The sequence below is a fragment of the Lacerta agilis genome, chromosome 8 (assembly GCF_009819535.1).
Source record: "Lacerta agilis isolate rLacAgi1 chromosome 8, rLacAgi1.pri, whole genome shotgun sequence".
Taxonomy (NCBI): domain Eukaryota; kingdom Metazoa; phylum Chordata; class Lepidosauria; order Squamata; family Lacertidae; genus Lacerta; species Lacerta agilis.
The window spans coordinates 67,976,801-67,996,773 of record NC_046319.1 but is presented as its reverse complement, the minus strand read 5'-3'; the positions used below and the strand labels follow the sequence as shown (position 1 = coordinate 67,996,773).

The following is a 19,973-nucleotide window of genomic DNA, read 5'->3' as shown; positions in this document are numbered from 1 at the left end:
AGTTGGTCTCACCAGCTTTACAAGCAAAGATGAACCATGTTTGAGCCAATCTCTGGAGGGCACCAGGTTGGCAAAGGATGCTATATTTGTTTCAGCTGCTGGATAGATAGTTGAGTAGAAAGGGCCAAAGCAGGGCTGCCAGCTCACAAGGTAGAAAGCTCGGTTGTGCCAATGGGGCAGCAACTTCTAATTCTTCTATCCCTGAATGTGTCATCTCCACCCCCTGCTGTAAAAAGCAAGAATCTCTGGAATGGGGTGGAGATGGATGACAGGAGATAGGGGAGAAAGGTCAGCTTCTCTGCCCACTGCCGTTTCAGGAAATTTAAAGGTACAGGGTAGAGCTCCAGGTTGCAACCTGAAATCACGCATGTGACCAGCAAACTTCATAGGTTTTGGCCCTTCCTAGATAAACCTTGCTTCCTGCATGTAGAAACACTCCAAAAGGACAGCCTCTTTCAGAAGAGGAAGGAAGGCGTTTCATATTCAGTAGCGAACTCTCCTTCATTCAAGGTTTTGGATAGCCACCCTTCAGCTGTGATGCCTGCATTGCAAGGGGTTGGACTTTTGAAGCCTCCTCCAACTCTACAACCTCCACCAGCCCCCAAACCAGGTGATCTGTGCTGCTTGAGTTGACGCTGCTCAACACCTGCTTGATAATGTGCCTGCTGCATTGGAGGAGGTGCGTACACACACACACACACGGGAAGCAAGGATTTTTCCTTGATGCTGATGAAAAACCCAGAAGGGCAATCTGTGGCTCCCGTCAGAGCAACAAGCTGTGATTTAGCAAACCATCCAGCCTCACCCTGCCAGTCATGGAAGGCAAAGAGAGAGGGGGGTCCCCTTCCTTCTCTCAGCTGCCTTAATTGCATTTGCTGCACTAGCATGCTAGCTGGTTGCCATTGGCTGCAGCAGTCTCCTGGCCCTCGCTGCAGCTCTCCATAATGCGTTCTGCTTAACACTGCCGGGCATCATAACAAGAGTGGAGAGCAGCTGGGTCCCTGCTCTGCAAGTGTTTGTTCACAGAGTGTGTCAGTGTCACAAGGCAGAGATGAGGTGATGCGATGTGGTTGTAACTGAATGCCAGAGGGCACTTTTCCTCCCTAAAAGAATTACGTCTTGATTTGGGGCACGGAGGACTTCTGCTTCCTCATCCTTCCTGTGCCGGCTTCACATCCCGGTTTGCCATCAAGGGAGCAAGAGGATTCTCTGTTTTTAAGACACCAGTGAAAAGCCGGGGTTTTTAACTAGGGATGCTTGAGAACCTCAACCTGCACAAATCCTGACAAATCAGAATGGGCAAAAGATCACTACTGCGCTCACGATCCTGTTTGCAGGATTCTCATAAGCATCTGGCTGGCCTCTATGAGAACGGGATGCTGGCCTTGATAGGCCAATGGGTCAGGGCGCAGGGAGGCGACCCTCCTGATGTTTTTACAAGAGTAGCTATGCTTTGCATTTCACTCCAAGTGCATGAATAGTATAAAAGCGTGGCTTTCGGAGATGTTACAGAAATGCACACGACAAAAGGCATTCAAAAGTAGGTGCTTAAATATGAACTTTTGTGCAGTTTCCCCTCCTTTTTAAAAATGTGCCGATTAGCACAGAAACAGGACAGAATGGGTATGAAACAAACACAGGCAAGAGTGGCTCCGACAGGAAGTTTTCCAGTATGAAGTTTTCCAGTATGAAGAAGAGAGGAAGGAAGGAAGGAAGGAAGCTCCACCAGACTCATCCTCAGCCCAGTTATGCCATGTTTACGGGACCAAGATGGTAACATCAATGTAGGGCTGGGCAGATTTTCAAAGCATGGAGAGAAGAGAGATCCAACACCCCTGCAGATCAAGCAGCTGTTAAGAGGCAGTGGCCACAATGATCAGTCAAATGGAACCGGCCATTCTTCATCCATTTGATCTCTCTCATTACTCAAAAATAAAGAGCAGCTAAATGTGCAAATGGCCTCTTTTTAAAAGACAGCACTGTGGGGCTGGTGGGAAACACCTACCTGAGACGGCAGAGACAGCCAGTACATCTCACTCACTTACGCAGGTTGTCACACGAGGCTGCCCTGAGCAAGGGACCAACATCCCTAAGTGGCCGGCTTAGCACCAGCAAAAGCTCCCACATGAAGGGTCTCTGGAGCATAGAGGCACCATTTTGAAACCCAGGGGCCATATGCCCTGCAGGGCAACCTCTTGGGAGTCAGATGCCAAGCAGTGGGTAAGGCCAGAAGGGAAAGTGAGCGAACTGAATGAGATGTTCACTTTCATGCAGCAGGCTACTTGCGGTCAGGAGCAGAAGCAGGTGAAAGTTTGCGCACCCACTCGTATACCATCTCTCTAGCATTATCAGTGTTCAAGGGCACATTCCAGGGAGCCAAAAGCACTCCTTGGAAAATTCAGAGCGGCTCACAGGGGGCTTCTAGCCATCTCTTAACCAGCTGCTGACCAACTCCCCATCTCTTAAAAGACAAGAGAGCAACATGCGCCCATTCCATGTTTCCCAGGCTGAATTTGCTGTCAAATTTACCCCTGCGGCTGCCATGTGCTGCCTTCCATGTGAATTTTGTCTTTTTCAAAGAGGTGCCACACATTGGCATGACCAACATCATCATCAAGCTATTTACTGCAACCGCAAGGTCTTATTCCTGGTCACTCGCCACAAGTTCAAACCCCAATGAGCATATATGTGAAACTATGGGTCCCCACCCCCACCATGCATCACTTTGCTCCTGTTTACACTGAATTGCATTTGCCATGTTACCATTTTCTCAGTTTGGAGAGTGAATTTTTGATCGTTTCTAGAGCTCTTCACAATCTCTTTGTGTCAACGGTCAAAGGATTTGCTTACAGAGGCCACCTTTCCCCATGGAGGGTCTCAGTTGGGTGAGTTTAATGTCACTCAGAAGCACAGAACTTGCTTTGCATGCATGCATCACCAATTCCATGGCATCTCTATGAATAAAAAGATCTCTGGTACCAAGCAATGATAAATAACTCTGCCCAAGACCCTGAAGAGCTGTTTCTAGTCAGAGCAGTCAGTGCTGGGCTACTACTGTAGATGCACCAAGGATCTGAAAGGTTTAACAACACACACAGCAAACAGAAATTTACTAGTGAAGTCCAGATGATGGGGAACGTCTACCTGCTCTGAACTTATCTGAGCGACAGGAGTCTCTCAAGTCAAAGGACAACAGAAGGGAAAAGGCTCTTTGGGATGTTCAGAAGCTGTGAATAATCAGTGTTGGGATTGGCGAAGCAAGATCATGCACCCCCCGCTGCCCCTGCAACAGGTTAGTGCACTGGGCTAGGGTGTGGGAGACCTCCCCCCCCCACATCAATGTAGCTCACTGGTACCCCTTGGGCCAGTCGTGCTCGCTCTGCCTAACCTACCTCACAGGCTTGTGAGGATAAAATGTGGAAGGGGGAGAACTGTGTGCTTCTCCTGGAGTTATTTGGAGGAAAGGTATGATATAAATGCAAAAACAAGGTTTTTTTGGATGTCTGAAAAGGGCTGGGCACTAGTTAGCCATTCATGTGAACTCACAGTGGGCAGTTGCCTCCTGCCCCTTTGACTGCTATGAACAAACTGTATTGGTGGCAAGCATCGGGGGCAAGACGAAGGAAGCAAAGTTCCACATTGTCATCAAAAGCTTGGGCATGGGACCATTAAGTCCAGAGTCTAAAACTACCTAAGCGCATCACTAAGGGAATTTCGGACATCACCCAAAGGCTCATCAAGAAGAGCTCTCCTCGCGCCGCATCCACCGTCTAATTAACAGCCCCATCCTACTGGGAAATAAATCCCATTGAAATGAATGGGCCTTGCTCCCAGGTAAGTGGTGTCTCTGAACTGCAGCATAAAGTGCTACCGCCCAGGAAGGGCGAGCAGCTCCCCTAAGCATGGACAGAGTACCATTCCCTTCTACCAGAAACCCTCTCCATGGTCGCCGCAGGCCCCTCCCTCGCCTCTCTCCGCAATCTCGCCGCCTTTCCTCCAGGCACCTCGGATCCAAGGGGCGGAGGGCGTTTTCCGGCTGGGAAGAAGAGCGCACGACGATCAGGTTCGACGGCGGGGACGGGACACCCCAGCCTCCCCCGACACTCTCCTGCTTGGAAAGGGGGCAGCCGCGAAGGCTCCCCGCCCACCACCTCCGTCTGCAAGCGGCCCGCGAGCCCCGCCTCCAGGCTGCTGCGACTCTGGCTCCGCCCTGCTGGGCGCTACGTCGCAGTTATTGTGGCTGCAGGCAGAGCGGCGGGAGGGGCCAAGGAGGAGGGGCCAGGGAGAAGCGCTGCAGCCGCAGCGGCGGCGAGGAAAGAGGAGGAGCAGGCGGTGGCAGTAGCAGCAGCAGCAGCAGCGGGGCCAGCTCCTCCTGTCACAGCCCAGCTGGGAACCGACGACGCCGCAGCAACAGCAGCAGCAGTAGCAGCAGCAGCAGCAGGGCTTGAGCTGGTGCAAGCGCGCGCAGGGAGGCGACCCCCAAGCCCTAGGATCTCCCCCAGCGCCGCCACCCATCCCGGGTTCTTCCTTGCCCGCGCCGCCAGAAGGAGGCGGGAAGCTCCCGGGCGCCTCAGGAGAAGCGGCCGCAGCGTCGGCTGAAAGGGAGAGCTAGCGAGCGAGCCATGGCTGGGGCGGCGGGATGCGCCGTCGCTGCGCGCTGCTTGCTGGCGCCGTTGCTCTTGCTGGCTTCTTGCCTGGGGCCCGGAGGCGCAGCCAACACCCAGGTGAGCCCGCCGAGAGGGAGGGTGGGTGGGTGGGGCAGGCGGGAGGGAGGGATAGTCTCCTGGGCGGCGGCTGCGCCCGGAAAGCTTGCGGGGGCTTTTTTTTTTTTGCCCAGCCTCGAAGAGGTGTCTCTTTGGAGCGCAGGAGGAGGGGACTGGCGGGCGAGGATGGCGCCCTCAAGGTGTCTGGGTCGGGCTGCCCAAGGTCACTGGGACAGGGGAGAGACCCCTTGATCCCCTCGGATCACCTCCCGGTTAAGAGGCTAAGGAAGGAGGCGCTTATCGGGAAACCTGCGCCTGGAGGGCGGGCGGGCGGGCAGGCAGGCAGGCAGACTGGCTGGCTGGCTGGCTGGCTGGCTAGCACGGAGAGTAGCGGCTGGAGGAGGCGACGTCGTAGGTGATGGCCAGGCAAGGGACTGGGCGGGGAGGGGGAAAGCCCAGCAGCCTCCCCACCCCTCTGCCTTTGCCTGCGCGCCTATTGCCTGTTCCAAGGAGAAGCTGGCATCTGCTTTGCTGTTTGCTCGCCCTGCCCAGATTCCATCTGCAGATAGGAGGCCTGGGGGGCGGGGATCGACAAGCACCCACTTCATCTGCTCAGGAGACGGGGTGTCCCCAAAGCGAGAAGAGAGGCCCATGTGGAGTGGCGTTCTCCCCCTCCTCCCTGAGACCTCCTCTGGACCCCAGACATCTCACCTTTTGCCTCTGGAGTGGGAAAGAGACATTTGGGGGCTGGACTGTAGGGCTCCCTTGTTTCAAAGCCAGTGGGGCATTTTTTTAAGGGGCCCTTGGGCTCCTTTGGGGAGTGTGGCTCTTCTCTCCAGATTGGCACTCCTCTCTGTTTTGTTTTTGCTTGCCTGTGAGCAAGGCTGCATACAGACCTTACATTTAAACATAATCATGGGAATTGTAGTTTCCCCTGTCCAGATCTACAGTTCTAAACCTCCCTTACCAACGACGGTTCCCAGGATTTTTCTGGTGTGGGGAGTGGGGGAAATGTGCTTTGAATGTATGGTGTGCATGCAGCCCAAATCCCACTGACCTACTCAGGATTGCAGGGGGGGGGACGGGACACATTCCTTCAGGTAAACTTCACACCCCCTCAGCCCCATGGCTTGGAAGCCAGGGAATCATCCTATTAGCTGTCCCATCTAGCACAGCAATGAGGGTTAAGCAGATGGTGGCCTTCCTGAGCTCAGGGAAAGTACCAAAAGAGACTTGTTTTGAAATGATGGGATGGGGCCTGCAGAGAGAGTCTGTCTGTCTCTCATATGCACAGCAGAGAGAGAGGCTGGTGGGCCAAGCCATGCCTGGTGATGATTGCAGTCCTCCATCTGGGCTGTCAACCTGGCATCTTCTGTAGAGTGCAGGATGGTCTCCCTCCTCCTCCTCCTCCTCCTCCTCCACTCGCAACATCAAGCGTAGACTGTGCCATATCTTCCCTATCAAGAATTGGCATTGCTCAAGCATCTGCTGAGGGCCGCCTCCCCTGGCAAGAGACCCCCTGGACCTACTGTAGTGGGGCCGGTTATCTCACTGACGGGGGGGGGGGGAGGTAGAGAGGATGCTTAGGCCTAGAGCCTTTCAAAACATAGAGCCAGCATTGCCCCCACCATTTCTACTCAAATTAAATCTGGAGCCCCCTTAAAAAAAACAACCCAGCAGCTCAGATTGCAGTTATTCCATGTCAGATGTGGTTTTGGTCTCGATTGTTGCCCACTCTGCTGCCTTTCCCCTCCCAGGCCAAAGCTGCAGGCCTGCTTTGCATCCTTCCTGGATCTCTTTAGGACCTTGTTGTAACCCTTTGGTGGAAGGCTGCAGGTGTTTCTGACTCAAAGGAGCCCCCCCCCAGGTCCTACCCCCCACCCTTAGCTCACTGAGATAAGAAGATGCAGAAGCAACTTCCTGGTGCTGCACCAATCTTGGTCCTCTGTAGCACAAGACCTCCATCCAAGCCTTGGTTTGGATGCAAATTCCTCGTGGTGCATGTGTTGGGGGCGGTGAAGGGGATGGGGAAGACTTTGCTCACTACTCCTTTCTTGCTTTGCTCTGTGGGAAAAATGGCTTTTGGCCATGGGTTGGCACATTGCGCTGGAAAAGCACTGTCTGCGTTTGCCATGGTGGTGAGGTTGTCAGTGCTGAAGAGCCTAGCTGGCAGAAGAAACCCAACTGGCCATACTTGCTTGTACCCTACCAGATCTCAGGAATCCCCCCCCCCCCCGCTCTCTGAGAACAGGTGAATAATGGCAATAGAGTCATCATGTGCTGTTTCTTGGTGGGAGGCATGTGATAATAATTATTCCTTCCCAAATGGGTCTCGGTCAGCGCTAAGATCCTGTGTTCTCAACAGAAAGCAAGAACGCCCATGGGAACTGTGGTTCCTCATGTGTTCTTGTGATGGTGGCAGCTGCTAGTTTCAGACAGACCTACCTTCTATCACTGGCAAGCTTTGTGGTCCTAGCAGGCTAGAGAAGGATAACAAATGGGGGAACCTAAGCAATCTAATGAGACTTTAGCTTGCTCTGTCAGCATAAAAGGTAGCCTATTGGGGGCGGGGAGGCAGCAGGAAGAGACGATGGAATGGAATGGAATGGAGTACCTTGAAGTAGGCATGGCTAGCTAGCCTGAGCCCTGAACAGGAGCACTTCCCACTGCAACACTTTTCTGCAGGCCCTACCTGTTGGCTAAATACAGCACCTCTGTGAGAAGGTCCTCTGCTGGATCAGATTTAACGCCTCGTCTTGCCCAGCCTCCTTTTCTCTCAGTGGCCGAACACATGTCTAGGAAGTCCACATGCAGGACATGAGTGCAACAGCACTCTCCCCACTTGTCCTTCCCCAGCAAGGTGTCGGGGGTGGTACACCTCTGGAAGTCATGCCAGAGATGTGAAGGCCCAGGAAAAAAAACAAGAAAAATTAAGGAAAAACATGTTCCCCAGATTCCCCCCCCCATAAAAACACACACACACACACACACCCTGTTCTTCCCCACCAAAAAAGCAGGGAGAAAACCCAGATTCCCCCCCCCATTATTTTCCAGACCTTCACATCTCTAGGTAGGGCATCTTCCAGTAGAGGAGCTCCTGAACAAGCCAAAGGCCATGTCTTGTGGTTTCATGCTCAACTTATAACTGTCGAAGGCATCAAAGTAGTTATGGTTGGAGACAGAACACTGGTCTAGATGGAGCCATGATCTTTGTGTTCCAGCAAGATGATTCTACGCTCTCTTCAGTTAGGAATAAGAGTGGATGGGTCTGACACCCTTTGCCCTCCCCATCGTATTGAGGATGGGGTCAGCAGAGGTGGAACCCAAAGTGTTCTGCTTCACAAGGCCCAGCCCACATCTCCCTTAGGTGTCCCCTGTTTCTATTTCACGGCAGCTGGGAGACTTGTGATGAGCTGTTCTTTGTTTTCCTTGAGAGAAGAGAACTGTCTGCAGCTCGGGCAATTTGTGGCTTGCTTGAAGTGGGACAGCAGTGGTAAAAGCCCACAGAGGAATTCCTGTTGTAAATGCAGTTGAGTTGCCATTGTTCCTAAATCTGAACATAGTGTGCAGTATTAGAAATGAAAGCTATTTCTAGTCTTCTGCTTGTCCCTTCTGCATGCGCCACAATCTACCAATAGAGCTAGAAGGACTCATCCGGTTGCCGTATTCATCTCCTCCTGGTCGCAATGGGGGCTAGGGCCAGATAATCACAGAGAAGGCTCCATACCCTTCATGAAGGTTCTGTTAGGCCTTAAAACTAAAACGGGCCATGTAGAAGCCCCACGTCACCCTCACCTTTTTTGCAGTGGTGTGTTTTGGCTGATCTGCTTCAAGTGTGTGGTGCCAAGCAAGGGTTGGCGGGTGGGTGAACTTGCCACCCTCCTCCACTGGACAAGGGAACAGGGTCCTTGCACAAGCCTGCGTTTCTGCTCAGAGCAGAGACTTGCAAAAGCCATCGTCTTTGCATGGCGATGTTCCCCATAAATTTGGGGCGCTTCCTGAGGTGCCTTCTGCTCCACAGGCCAGCAGGAGAAAAAAGGAGCCTCAGTTCTTCCACCTCTCACCCCTGCCACTTCTCGCTTGGCTCCCGGCCCGCTCTTCCTCCATCTCACACAGCTAGCTGGTGCTGTGATGCTCTGAGCAGCCTGAATCAGCTCAGGAGGGATGGGTTATGCAGGGCGAGTTGCAGCTTTGAGGGAGGCAGAGAGAAAACATAAGCCTTTTCCATCTCCCTTCCTTTTTAACCCCCCCCCCCCCCCACTTCTGCCTCTCTTAGGCTGCATTCCTCTTCTAACTCTGCATAGTTTCCTCTTGCAACATAAAGTTGGGGAGAGCCAGCAGATTGCTGCCACTGTGGCTTTTTTCCCTGCAGGGTCCCTAAGACACACACACACACACACACACACACACACACACACACCCCGCAGTGAAAAAGATCCTGTGTTGTAGGGGGGGAGGGGGAAAGCAGGTGGATGCTTCCTCTCCTCTCTATCTCATCTCGCTAAGTGCTTGTGGGGGGAGCAGGAGGGGGGATTAGCGCTGCACTTATTAATCCTGGTGCCAATTAACCACTTCCATGCCGCTCTGGCTTCCATTTCCCAGCTACCTCTTTGTCGCCGTTCACCTGTCATTGATGCCGCTGTGTGTATTCGCGGGCACCCCCCAGATTCTTGGTCAGGGTCTGATTGGGGGGAGGGGGTGATGACTCAGGCCTCTCCTTTTTTCTGCACCCCTCCCCCTTTTTGTTTTTGATGCCTAACCCCACTCCACCCTGGCCTGCAGGGAGGTCAGCCTGCAACCAAATTGCAGCAGCTGCTTAATCGCTCAGAGCAGCAGCTTAGCCACGGGATCCAACTTAATCCAGGCCTCACTTCTCCATTGTCCTCCTCCTTGCACACACACACACACACACACACACAGAGTTGCTTGTTCTATTCTCCCACACACACACCCCGCTGCTGCCGCCACCCTCCGCCAGCTTGGAGGGAAAGTACAGGCCCCGTATGTACCTGACGTGTGTTCCTGGTTGCACTGTCCACCCCCCCCCATCTCTTGGGGGGATTGCAGAGCAGGTCTTCCTAATCTCCCTCCCTTGCCTCAAGCTGTCACCTTCTCCCTCCTCCCCAAAAGCAGGAAAACCCGAGATCCTTAGTTCAATCCAGGCAGAGCGGAGACTGCAGGGGAAGTGGGAGTGGCAGAGAAGTCTTTTTGCAGCTCCACCGCTGGTTCTCCTAGCCGGAACCAAAGCCATCTTTGCTTTCCCTCCATCTCCTCTCTTCCCCCCCCCCCGCTGCTAGCACCACAGGTTCCCCCACACTCATAGTCCTCCTGCAGCTCCTCTTTACACTTGTCCCTCAAGTGCTTAGTTTGCTCTTGCTACACCCACGCTTAAAACAAACTCTGTGTGTCTGTAGCCCTTTCTCAGACTGGCCCCCATCCTTGGCCTGGAGCCAGCACTGCTTGCAATTTGTCTCTCCAGATTTGGACTTCCGATGGGTTGTATCTTATGCTAGTCCTACCCGGAGTAGACCTATTGAAAGGAATGGGCATGGCTGACTTCATTGTGCATTTCAACTGCGTATGAATTTTGTAAGCAATTTTGTGCTTGGAAACTGCTTAGAGGCCATTTTGGAATGTAAGCAATATGTAAGTTAATAAATCGTAATATCGTGTCACCCATTCATTTCAGTGGGACTACTCTGGGTACGACTTAGCTGGCTACATCCCTCTGATTCCTTCCAGACCTCTTATTGCTTTGGCCTTAGCTAGGAGAGTGGGAAGAGATTCAGTTCAGTTTGCAATTACCAAATGTTTTATTAATTAAATGCCCCCTTTAGTTTGGTTGTTTTGCTTTTAAATTAAAAATGGACTTGCACATCTTATAAATTCTGTGGTGGGTGTAAAATAGCTACCGGTATGTTTGAAGGGTGAGTCTAGGATGCCTAGCAAACACACTAATGTGTTGGCTTTCTGTATGGAGACAAAAAAATTTTTTTGACACAGAGATGGTTTTGGAAATAAATGAATTCCCTGTTGTGAATGTTGGTGTTTTGTGGAAGGTTGTGCCACATTTCTGCCTGGCTGTTTTGAATTGCCTCTGTCAGGAAAATGTTGGGGAAATGCTGGGCTGTTCTGGTCAAGGGTGAGGAACCTGTGGCTAGGAATCAGGGGAGAAAGTTCAGTTTGGTTAGTGTTATAATTCTCGCTTTCCGAGGCAGCACAGAAACTGAAATGCAACCATGCTGAGATAGCTCAGTCAGTGGAGCATGAGACTCTTAATCTCAGGGTCGTGGGTTTGAGCCCCACGTTGGGCAAAAGATTCCTGCATTGCAAGGGGTTGGACTAGATGACCCTCACGGTCCCTTCCAACTCTACAATTCTAGGATTCTATCCCTTGAAATTCACACGTCTCTCTGAATTTTGCAGTGCACCTCTCCAAGCATGCAATATGTACAAAAATGCATATATGAGAGTAAAAATATACTATGCTAGCAGAAGTAACATAAACAATGTGTTTTGCTTGTAAACATGAATTAGGGAGAATTGCATAAAACACATACATATTAGGAGGAATCAGCACAAAAATTTTCATGAGGACTTTTCATATTCGTGAACTGATGTGAAAATGTGGAGAACTGAGCATAAGATTAGAAAAAAGAGCAAGGGGGAGGAACTGAAATTAACAGACCCATCTATCCTTAGCCTACAGTTGCTTGTTTAGCTGGGGCCTTGACTCCCCCTTTCTAGTGCCGCCTTCTGACTTGCTACCTTGGACACTGTGGTGAATAAGGCCTTGTTTGTGCCTTTGGTCCAGCCGGATGAAGTTATGAAAACAGCGTTGTTGTCACTGAACCAGGCACACTGGTGCTGCAGTGGCCCTCAGAGGCCTGGATCCCTTAGTGGAAGTGGAGAGGGGCCAGCACGGGACACAGGAGAATGATAAGGTGGGGGAGCCCCTGCTCGCCCCACACCTTGTGTCTCTAGTGGGTGCCAGCTGTGGAGGCCCAATGAAGCGGGACTGTGAGAAACACTGACTGAGATGGGAGGGAGGGAGGAATCTGAGGGAGGGGGGGATGGCATTTGGACAGAGATGGATGGCAGCATAGTGAGATTCTAGATGAAGGAATATAGAAAAGGAGTGGAAGGAAAGTGAGCTGGGAGTGGTGGGGGGGCGGCGAGGAAGACAAGGAGGAGGTGGTGGTGCTGCCTGGTGGGAGTGGGCCCAAGATGAGAAACTGCTGAGGGAGGGGCTGGTGATGCAGTATTAATTTCCATCTGGGAGCTGGTCTCCATGGCAACAGAGAAGATCTGGCAACTCCATGGGGAGCGGTTGCCACAGCAACAACATCCCCACGGTTGCTGAGGAGGAGAAGACGGAGAGAGACAGAGAGATGGTGCAAACAAAGATGGGGGAGGGAGGGAAACAGCAGAAGGGCAGGTAGATGCGAAGATGCGAGGCTTCGTGGGGGGTCATGTGAGTGATGTGGCCGGGGAACACCCTTCCCTGCTAGCTCTGGGAGGTGCCCTACCAGGAGGAGACTGTTCAACGTGACCCAAATGTGTGTCTGGTGTTTTGCAGAACGTGTCCGTCTTATCACTTCTCTCTTCCCTTTGTGTGTTGCAGGGGATGGGGGCGGCCCTTGGCCCGGCACTCGGGACTCCCCAAGTGGCCATGTTCTGTGGGAAGCTGGTCCTGCATCTCAATGTACAGACAGGGCGCTGGGAGCCTGATGCCTTCGGCACCAACACCTGCTTCCACACCAGTGAGGAGATCCGGAGCTACTGCCAGGAGGTATCAAGCACTCGCCTGCTCCTCTTCCACGCCCAGTGCTTCCTCGAGCCCTCCTTCTCCTTTTTGCCTTGTCCCATCTCCACCTTCCAATTCTGCTTCAATTCACCCTGAACCATATGCTTAACCCTGCACAGGAGTCTACACACCCACACACACCCACACCCATTGTGAATCTAACCTTGGCCGTCCCTGTCTTTGTCATCCACAGCGTTTCGCAAAATTGGGTTTCCAGCTGTTTTTGGACTACAACTCCCACCATCTCTAGCTAGCAGGACAAATGGTCAGGGATGATAGGAACTGTAGTTGAAAAACAGATGGCGATCCAAGTTTGGGAAGCACTGACCTACCAGCTCAATCCATTGAAGCCCATTTCTATTCTATAACCGGGTCCAGAGAAATGACCCAAGGCTCTTTGATGTGGTTAGGAACTAGCCTTATATCTGCTGATTTTTTGTCCAGCTAGCTTAGTAGCAGCTATCCAGGGTTTCAGGCAGACATATTTCCCATTGCCTGTTCAGTCATAAATGTACACAAAGAACCACACACATGCACCAGGAATAGATTCATCAGTGAAACCAAACAGGTCAGTTACCTGGGCATTCCATGTATGTACTGGGCATCCCAGTACATTTCTGAGCACAATTCAAAGTGTTGGTGCTGACCTTTAAAGCCCTAAAAGGCCTCGGTCCAGTATACCTTAAGGAGCATCTCCACCCCCATCGTTCTGCCCGGACACTGAGGTCCAGTGCCAAGGGCCTTCTGGCAGTTCCCTCACTACAAGAAGCCAAGTTACAGGGAACAAGGCAGAGGGCCTTCTCGGTAGTGGCACCCGGCCTGTGGAACGCCCTCCCACCAGATGTCAAAGAGAAAAACAACTACCAGACGTTTAGAAGATATCTGAAGGCAGCCCTGTTTAGGGAGGCTTTTAATGTTTAATAGATTATTGCATTTTAGTGTTCTGTTGGAAGCCACCCAGAGTGGTTGGGGAAACCCAGTCAGATGGGTGGGGTATAAATTATTATTATTATTATTATTATTATTATTATTATTATTATTATTATTATTTATATGTATACAATGCTAAGCTTATTGGATGGCCTATAAACCTATTGAGCAAGAAAATAAAAAATGAGATCACTTCTAGAATGTTGTCCTTTTGCCTGCTGCCATTCCCTATACGCTGAGGTGTCTGGGGGCATGAGCGCTGAAAGTAATGTTTGCTGGTATCTTTTATGTGCTGCTATCTTTGCATCCAAAGAGGCTCAAGGTGGCATGCACAATTTCCCCCCTCCCTCATGTTTTCCTCACAGCAACCCTGTGAGGTAGGTCAGGCTGAGAGCTGGTCTCTGGCCCAAGCTCTCCCAGTGAGATGAGTGGGGATTTGAACCCCGGTTGTCCAGGTTCTACACCAGGCTTCCTCATCCTCGGCCCTCCAGATGTTTTTGGCCTACAACTCCCATGATCCCTAGCTAGCAGGACCAGTGGTCAGGGATGATGGGAATTGTAGTCTCAAAACATCTGGAGGGCCGAGGTTGAGGAAGCCTGTTCCACTGATGCCAACGAAACAACACGGGTGCTGGTTGTTGGCATCAGTGGAGTATATAAGGACCGTCAGAGGTCCCCACTCCATCTCAAAATGCCTTGATAGACAGCCCCTCAAGTACACAAGCACCCAGAAGCATTGGCACCAGACTCTCTGTTTGCCTGTCTCGCATGCACCAAGCTGTCTGCCCTCCTGCTTTGTTTAGGACCTCTCTCTCCCATGCTGAAACAGATGCATTTGGCAAGGCCACTATCAAATACAAGTGCCCCCCTGTTTGTGAATGTTATTGGCAGTGCCACTCCCCCACCCCACTCCACCCAAAACAAGCATCTGCACCACTGGTGCATCAGGAAAGTCCAACTACCTGCCGTAATAAGAGAGTCATCCCTCCCTCCCACTACCCCCTGTTAATCCAGATCATAATAAGCACTTGGTTTTCAGAGAAGGCGCAGGACGCCTGCATGCTCTCAGTACGGACTTGGACATTCCCAGCCCTACCTGGGGATTGAACCTGGGACGTTCTGCATGCAAGGCAGATGCTCTACCACTGAGCTATGACCCTTCCTCGAAGTTTAAGCTCTCTCAGCTGCCATGAAATCATCAGCTGGCCCTAGCCCAGCCACCCCCTCTCAGCATTCCTGTCTGCAGTATGGGGATAATAACACCACATCTGCATTTATGCTCAAGTATTCAAAGCGCCTTACGTATGCCTTGTGTTGTAGTAAACAGACCATTAAGTGGTGATTTAAGTCAAAAGGCGCAGACAAATTAGCCCAGCCAAATGATATAAGAGGGAAGCAAGCAGAAAAGCACCTCCATAGCCATCCTTGCCCTGGAAGAAACACTGCAGCTCTGTGCCTTTCCCAAAGGTGGTCCTACAGCAAAGAAGAGGCAGATTTTGGATTACCTTTGAGGGTGTCAAAGTATTTGCAGAGGGGAGAGAAAGATGGTCCATAGGGCTCTATCTACCGTAGTCTCCAGCACAACTGTTGTTCAAACAAACCAGAGTTGTAGCGGCAGATTTTCTACCTGCAGTTAACAAAAAGTCCTCTGTGCAGTTCACAAATAAAAGTTAAACTCACAAATCCACCCGGAGCCATACTACGGGCCCAGTCCCACCGAACCTCCGACATCTACTGAAGACTTTTTAAAAATTCCAGCAGGCTTTTTTCAATTGTCGTTTGATTGTATAGCTTGCAAAATGCTTAGAGACTGCTGTAGTTAAGCGGTATATAAATTTTTTGAATAAATGAAGAAATAATAATAATAATAATAATAATAATAATAATAATAATAATAATAATATAGACCACAGAAATAGTTAAAACCAGCAAGAGAAACAGCAATAGCATAAAGAACGGTTTTTAAAAGTTCTAAAACTGGAGAGAGAGAAACTGGGGAAAGACAAAGGTCTTCGCTTGGTGCTGACAAGAGCACAATGCAGTGAACAAGTGAGGAAGGCATTCCCTAGCCAGGAGCCACCACTGAAAAGTCACTGTCTCTTGTGGCTACTGGTCTTGCTGCATTTGGCAGGAATATCCAGAAAATGGCTTCTGAAAATGTGTTTGGGGTATGGGCAGGTATATATGAGACACATTGGCAGAAGGATGCCATTTTCCACCTCAGGCACCAAAGTTTATCATGAGCTGGCTGTCCCTTGCCCCTTCAGGTTCACCCTGCTCTTGTTTGGGAAATGGGATTTTTCTTTTTTGTGCTTGCAACCCACCCACCCGCTCCGGTGCCTTGAACATGGAATCTGAGCCCAGAGTACGATCTGAAGGAGCTCTCATCTCCAGACCTTGGTGGCAACCAGGCAAGAGGCTGCCTGAGGCGAAGGACAGGTTGACAACCTCTCCCCTTCATTGTACAAAAACGTGTCAGAGAAGACTTTCAGTTAAGCTGGCGTCAACACCACCCACAGGGCAGCATCCTGTACCCCATCTGAAGGCGTCAGGCTAGCTTATGGGGTTCAGAACAGGCCACCTAGCGTGCAGAGATGGCCCTCCCAACACCTCACTGTTCCTCCCTGCCCCTCAGCACCTACCGCTTGAGGCAGCTGCCTCCCTCTGCCTCATGGTAGGGCCACGGCTGTACTTAGGAACTCCAGGTATGCCACTCTAAGGCGCTCCTTCAGAGCGGGAGGGAGGAAGTGTATGCATGTGCCATTGTTCTTTGATGCATCGTAAGGATCAAAAGCTCTAGTGTTCCCTCTCCCTGCTTTTCCCTGTCTCCCATTCCCTGCTGTGATTTGTGTGCCTCTTCTATGCACCACCCGCAGGTGTATCCCGAGTTGCAGATCACCAACGCCGTGGAGGGCACCCAGCCTGTCACAATCGACAACTGGTGCAAGAAGGGGAGGCCCAAATGCAAAGGCCACCAGCACATCGTGGTGCCCTATCAGTGTCTGGGTAAGTGCCAGATGAGGAGCAGTCGCAGGGAGTTGGCACGAGAGCTGTACTTGCTGTATTTCATGTAGACCAGGGCTGGAGACGCTGTGGCTTTCCAGGTGTGGTTGGACCTCACTTCCCATCATCCCTTACTATTGGCTAAACTGACAGGGGCTGATGGGAGCTGATCAGCATGGAGAATGCCAGAGGTTCCCCATTCCTGGTCTAGACCCTGCAGATCGTTGTCTCTCTGCTTGTAAAGCAAGTGCTTTCCTACTGAGCTGCTATTGTTTGTTTGTTTGTTTGTTTGTTTAATTTTGCACCCCACCCATCTGAGTGGGTTGCCCCAGACACTCTGGGCGGCTTCCAGCATATTCAAAAACATATCAAAACATGAAACATTAAAAACATCCCTATACAGAGCTGCCTTCAGGTGTCTTCTAAAGGTTGTCTAGTTATTTAGCTCCTTGACTTTTGATGGGAGGGCGTTCCACCGGGTGGGCACCACCACTGTGAAGGCCCACTGCCTGGTTCCCTATAACCTCACTTCTCACTGTGAGGAAGCTGCCAGAAGGCCCTCGGAGCTGGACCTCAGTGTCCGGGCAGAACGATGGGGTTGGAGACGCTCCTTATGGTAAATGACCTATTTCCCAGTACATTTCTGCGCACAACTCAAAGTGCTAGTGGTGACCTTTAAAACCTCTAGGGCTTTAAAGGTCAGCAATAGCACTTTGAGTTGTGCTCAGAAATGTACTGGGAAATAGAAGGAGCAAGCACCAGTGTGCTGCAGTGCTAAGGGCAGCCTTCCCCAACCTGGTGCCCTCCATTTAGCATTAGCCATGCTTACTGGGGCTGATGAGAACTTCGTATGGACCGACTGCAAGCTGCATGACTATGAGAAGCTTGCTATCTAGGAAGCTGGCTTATAGAAGATTCAGACTATTTGTCCATCATAGAATCATAGTTGCGAGGGACCACGAGAGTCATCCAGTCCAACCCCCTGCAATGCAGGGATCTTTTACCCAACGTGGGGCTTGAACCCATGGACCTGAGATTGAGAGTCCCATGCTCTACCAACATCAGCCTTTCCCAACCTTGGATCCCCAGATGTTGTTGGACTTGCAGCACCCATCTTCTCTTACCATTGCCCATGCTGGCTGGGACGGATGAGAGTAGTAGTCCAAAACATCTGGGGGCACCAGGTTGGGGAAGGTTGGGTTAGAAAGGTTGCAGGTTCGATCCCCATAAGTGACAGCTGCATATTCCTGCATTGCAGGGATTTGGACTAGATGACCCTCAGGGTCGCTTCCAACTCTATCATTCTTGGGAAGACTCAGGTTTAAATTCCCACTTAACCAACACAGTGAGCTTCATGACTTTGGATCTGTCACTCCAACCTACCTACCTTGCAAGATTGTGGTGAGGATAAAATGGGCCATGCACGCTGCTTTGAATTCTTTCAAGGATGGGTGGGATTTTTTATTTTAAAAAGTCATAAATTGTAACGCTGCCTCCTTCTGTTCCTTCTCCAGTGGGTGAATTTGTGAGCGAAGCTCTCCTCGTGCCCGACAAGTGCAAATTCCTGCACCAAGAAAAAATGGATTCATGCGAGACCTACTTATATTGGCACAGCGTGGCCAAAGAGGTGAGCAGCTGGGGGCACCTTAGTGAAGGGAAAGTAGCAGATACTTTAAAGCAAGGGTGGCGATCCTTCTTTTTTCCAGTTGAGAATCACATTCCCTCAGGAGCAACCTGCCAGCCTCCCCATTCCTCTCTCTCTTTTCCCCACCGTTGAGTGGGCAGCCTTGGGAAGGGCAGGTCACTCTTGCCCAAGGTCTCAGTTGATGGTTTGTAGAAAACTCCCTCTTCCAACGCTCTGCACATTTTAGCATATCCTCCACCTGCCCTCTTTCCCTTTCTCCAGGGACTTGAAAACAAGTCAGGGACTGCAGGCTTCCTACCCTTCTTTAAGGCAAGCTCTGCTGAAGGTGAAGAGGCTGCCAAGACTCTTTAAAACAGTGTTTTCCCAAACTTGAGTCTCCGGTTGTTTTTTGTTCTTTTTTGGACTACAATTCCCATCATCCCTGACCACTGGTCCTGCTAGCTAGGGATGATGGGAGTTGTAGTCCAAAAACAGCTGGAGGCCCTAGTTTGGGAAGCACTGCTTTAAGGGATGTTGAGAGAGTGTTTGTGCCGCAGTTACAGGCTGGTTTTTGATAACCCTCACCGCTTCCTCGCAAAGTAGGATGCTAGCAATGATAACTTTTAACCTCCCAAGTTTCCTGTTAAATGTCCCTGGAGGCTGACCGTGATATAATGCAACCTACGATTAATGTCCGGGCCCAATTTAAAGTGCTGGTTTTGACCTATAAAGCCTTAAACGGCTCAGGACCACAATACCTTAAGCACCGCATCTTCCCATATGAACCTACCTGGACCCTGAGATCATCTTCTGAGGCCCTTCTTCATGTGCCTCCTCCTCGAGAGGTCAGGAGGGTGGCAACATGAGAACGGGCCTTCTCTGCAGTGGCTCCCAGTCTATGAAATGCTCTCCCCAGGGAAGTTCGCCTGGTGCCTTCACTATACATCTTTAGGCGCCAGGCAAAAACATTCCTCTTCAACCAGGCCTTTGCCTGACCTGACATCCTATACCCTTTTTAAAATGCTGGCTCTTTTCAGGAGGGGGGGGTAATCTGGTTTTTGTTTTGATTTTATGTAAGTGATTTTTCATGTGAACCACCCAGAGACCTTCAGGTATAGGGCGGTATAGCAATAAAATAAATAAACAAATAATACTGTACATCATGTCAAGCAAGTCATTTTTACCGCTGACTTTTTGGGCTGGGGAGCAGAGGAAACATGGATGTTCCTGCAGAGCTAGCCAGCTGTTGTGTTGTGTGTGAGTGGAGGGGAATACTGAGGGAATGTGGGTGTCTGGGATTGTGAGTCTGCATGTCAGATAAGTGATAAAGGGGAGAGTTTGTGTGAACTGGGTGCATTTGTGAACAGGGGACGAGGGAGGTCTGGATCCTACCCACTAACATGTGGTCCTTGGGCACCAAAAGGCTGCCTGCTCCTGGTATGGTCAAAGTGTGTGTGTGTGTGTGTGTGGCAATTTCGCAATAGCACAGAAAAAAGATATGGAATTTAGCTTCCTTTTTTAAAAATAGTGTGGGTTTTTTTTGCTGCTTTTTAATTTCAAGTTACAAAGCATAGCCATACAAGGAATGCAGAGCTTAGCAGGCATACAGAGAAGAAGAAAAAATAGGAGCTGATGGTTGTAGTTTTACATGTTCCAAGAAAGGCAGCCAAATGAAAGTGTCGCTCCATAAGGTTCCATAAATCGATGGAGGGTGAAAACCCTGTCTGGTTCTCTTAGTCAAGTCAATAAAAGGATACCATGTCGTTTAGAAGGTGTGAGTCTTTCCCCCCACCCCAAGGTGAATATTCCTTTTGTGAACTAGTTAATTTGTCCATAAACACACTGTCCAATATTTGTGAAATCCAGGCTTCAAAAAGATATGCATTTAAAGTTTCCCTCTTTTTTT

The 19,973-nt window shown here is 50.7% G+C and overlaps 1 protein-coding gene across 3 annotated transcripts in view; it reads left to right on the top strand.

Annotated features, from left to right (window-relative positions):
* The first annotated feature begins 4,298 nt into the window (after window positions 1-4,298).
* Window positions 4,299-19,973, top strand: part of APLP1 (amyloid beta precursor like protein 1) — a 53,726-nt gene continuing 38,051 nt past the window's right edge. For 2 of the 3 annotated variants that reach the window (XM_033158091.1, XM_033158090.1), the window contains exons 1-4: window positions 4,299-4,724; window positions 12,328-12,495; window positions 16,317-16,446; window positions 17,958-18,070. In XM_033158091.1, coding sequence (XP_033013982.1) covers window positions 4,623-4,724; window positions 12,328-12,495; window positions 16,317-16,446; window positions 17,958-18,070 — 513 coding nt within the window. In that variant the 5' untranslated portion in view covers window positions 4,299-4,622. The remainder of the gene's footprint in view (window positions 4,725-12,327; window positions 12,496-16,316; window positions 16,447-17,957; window positions 18,071-19,973) is intronic. The other variant, XM_033158092.1, reaches the window with a different exon arrangement.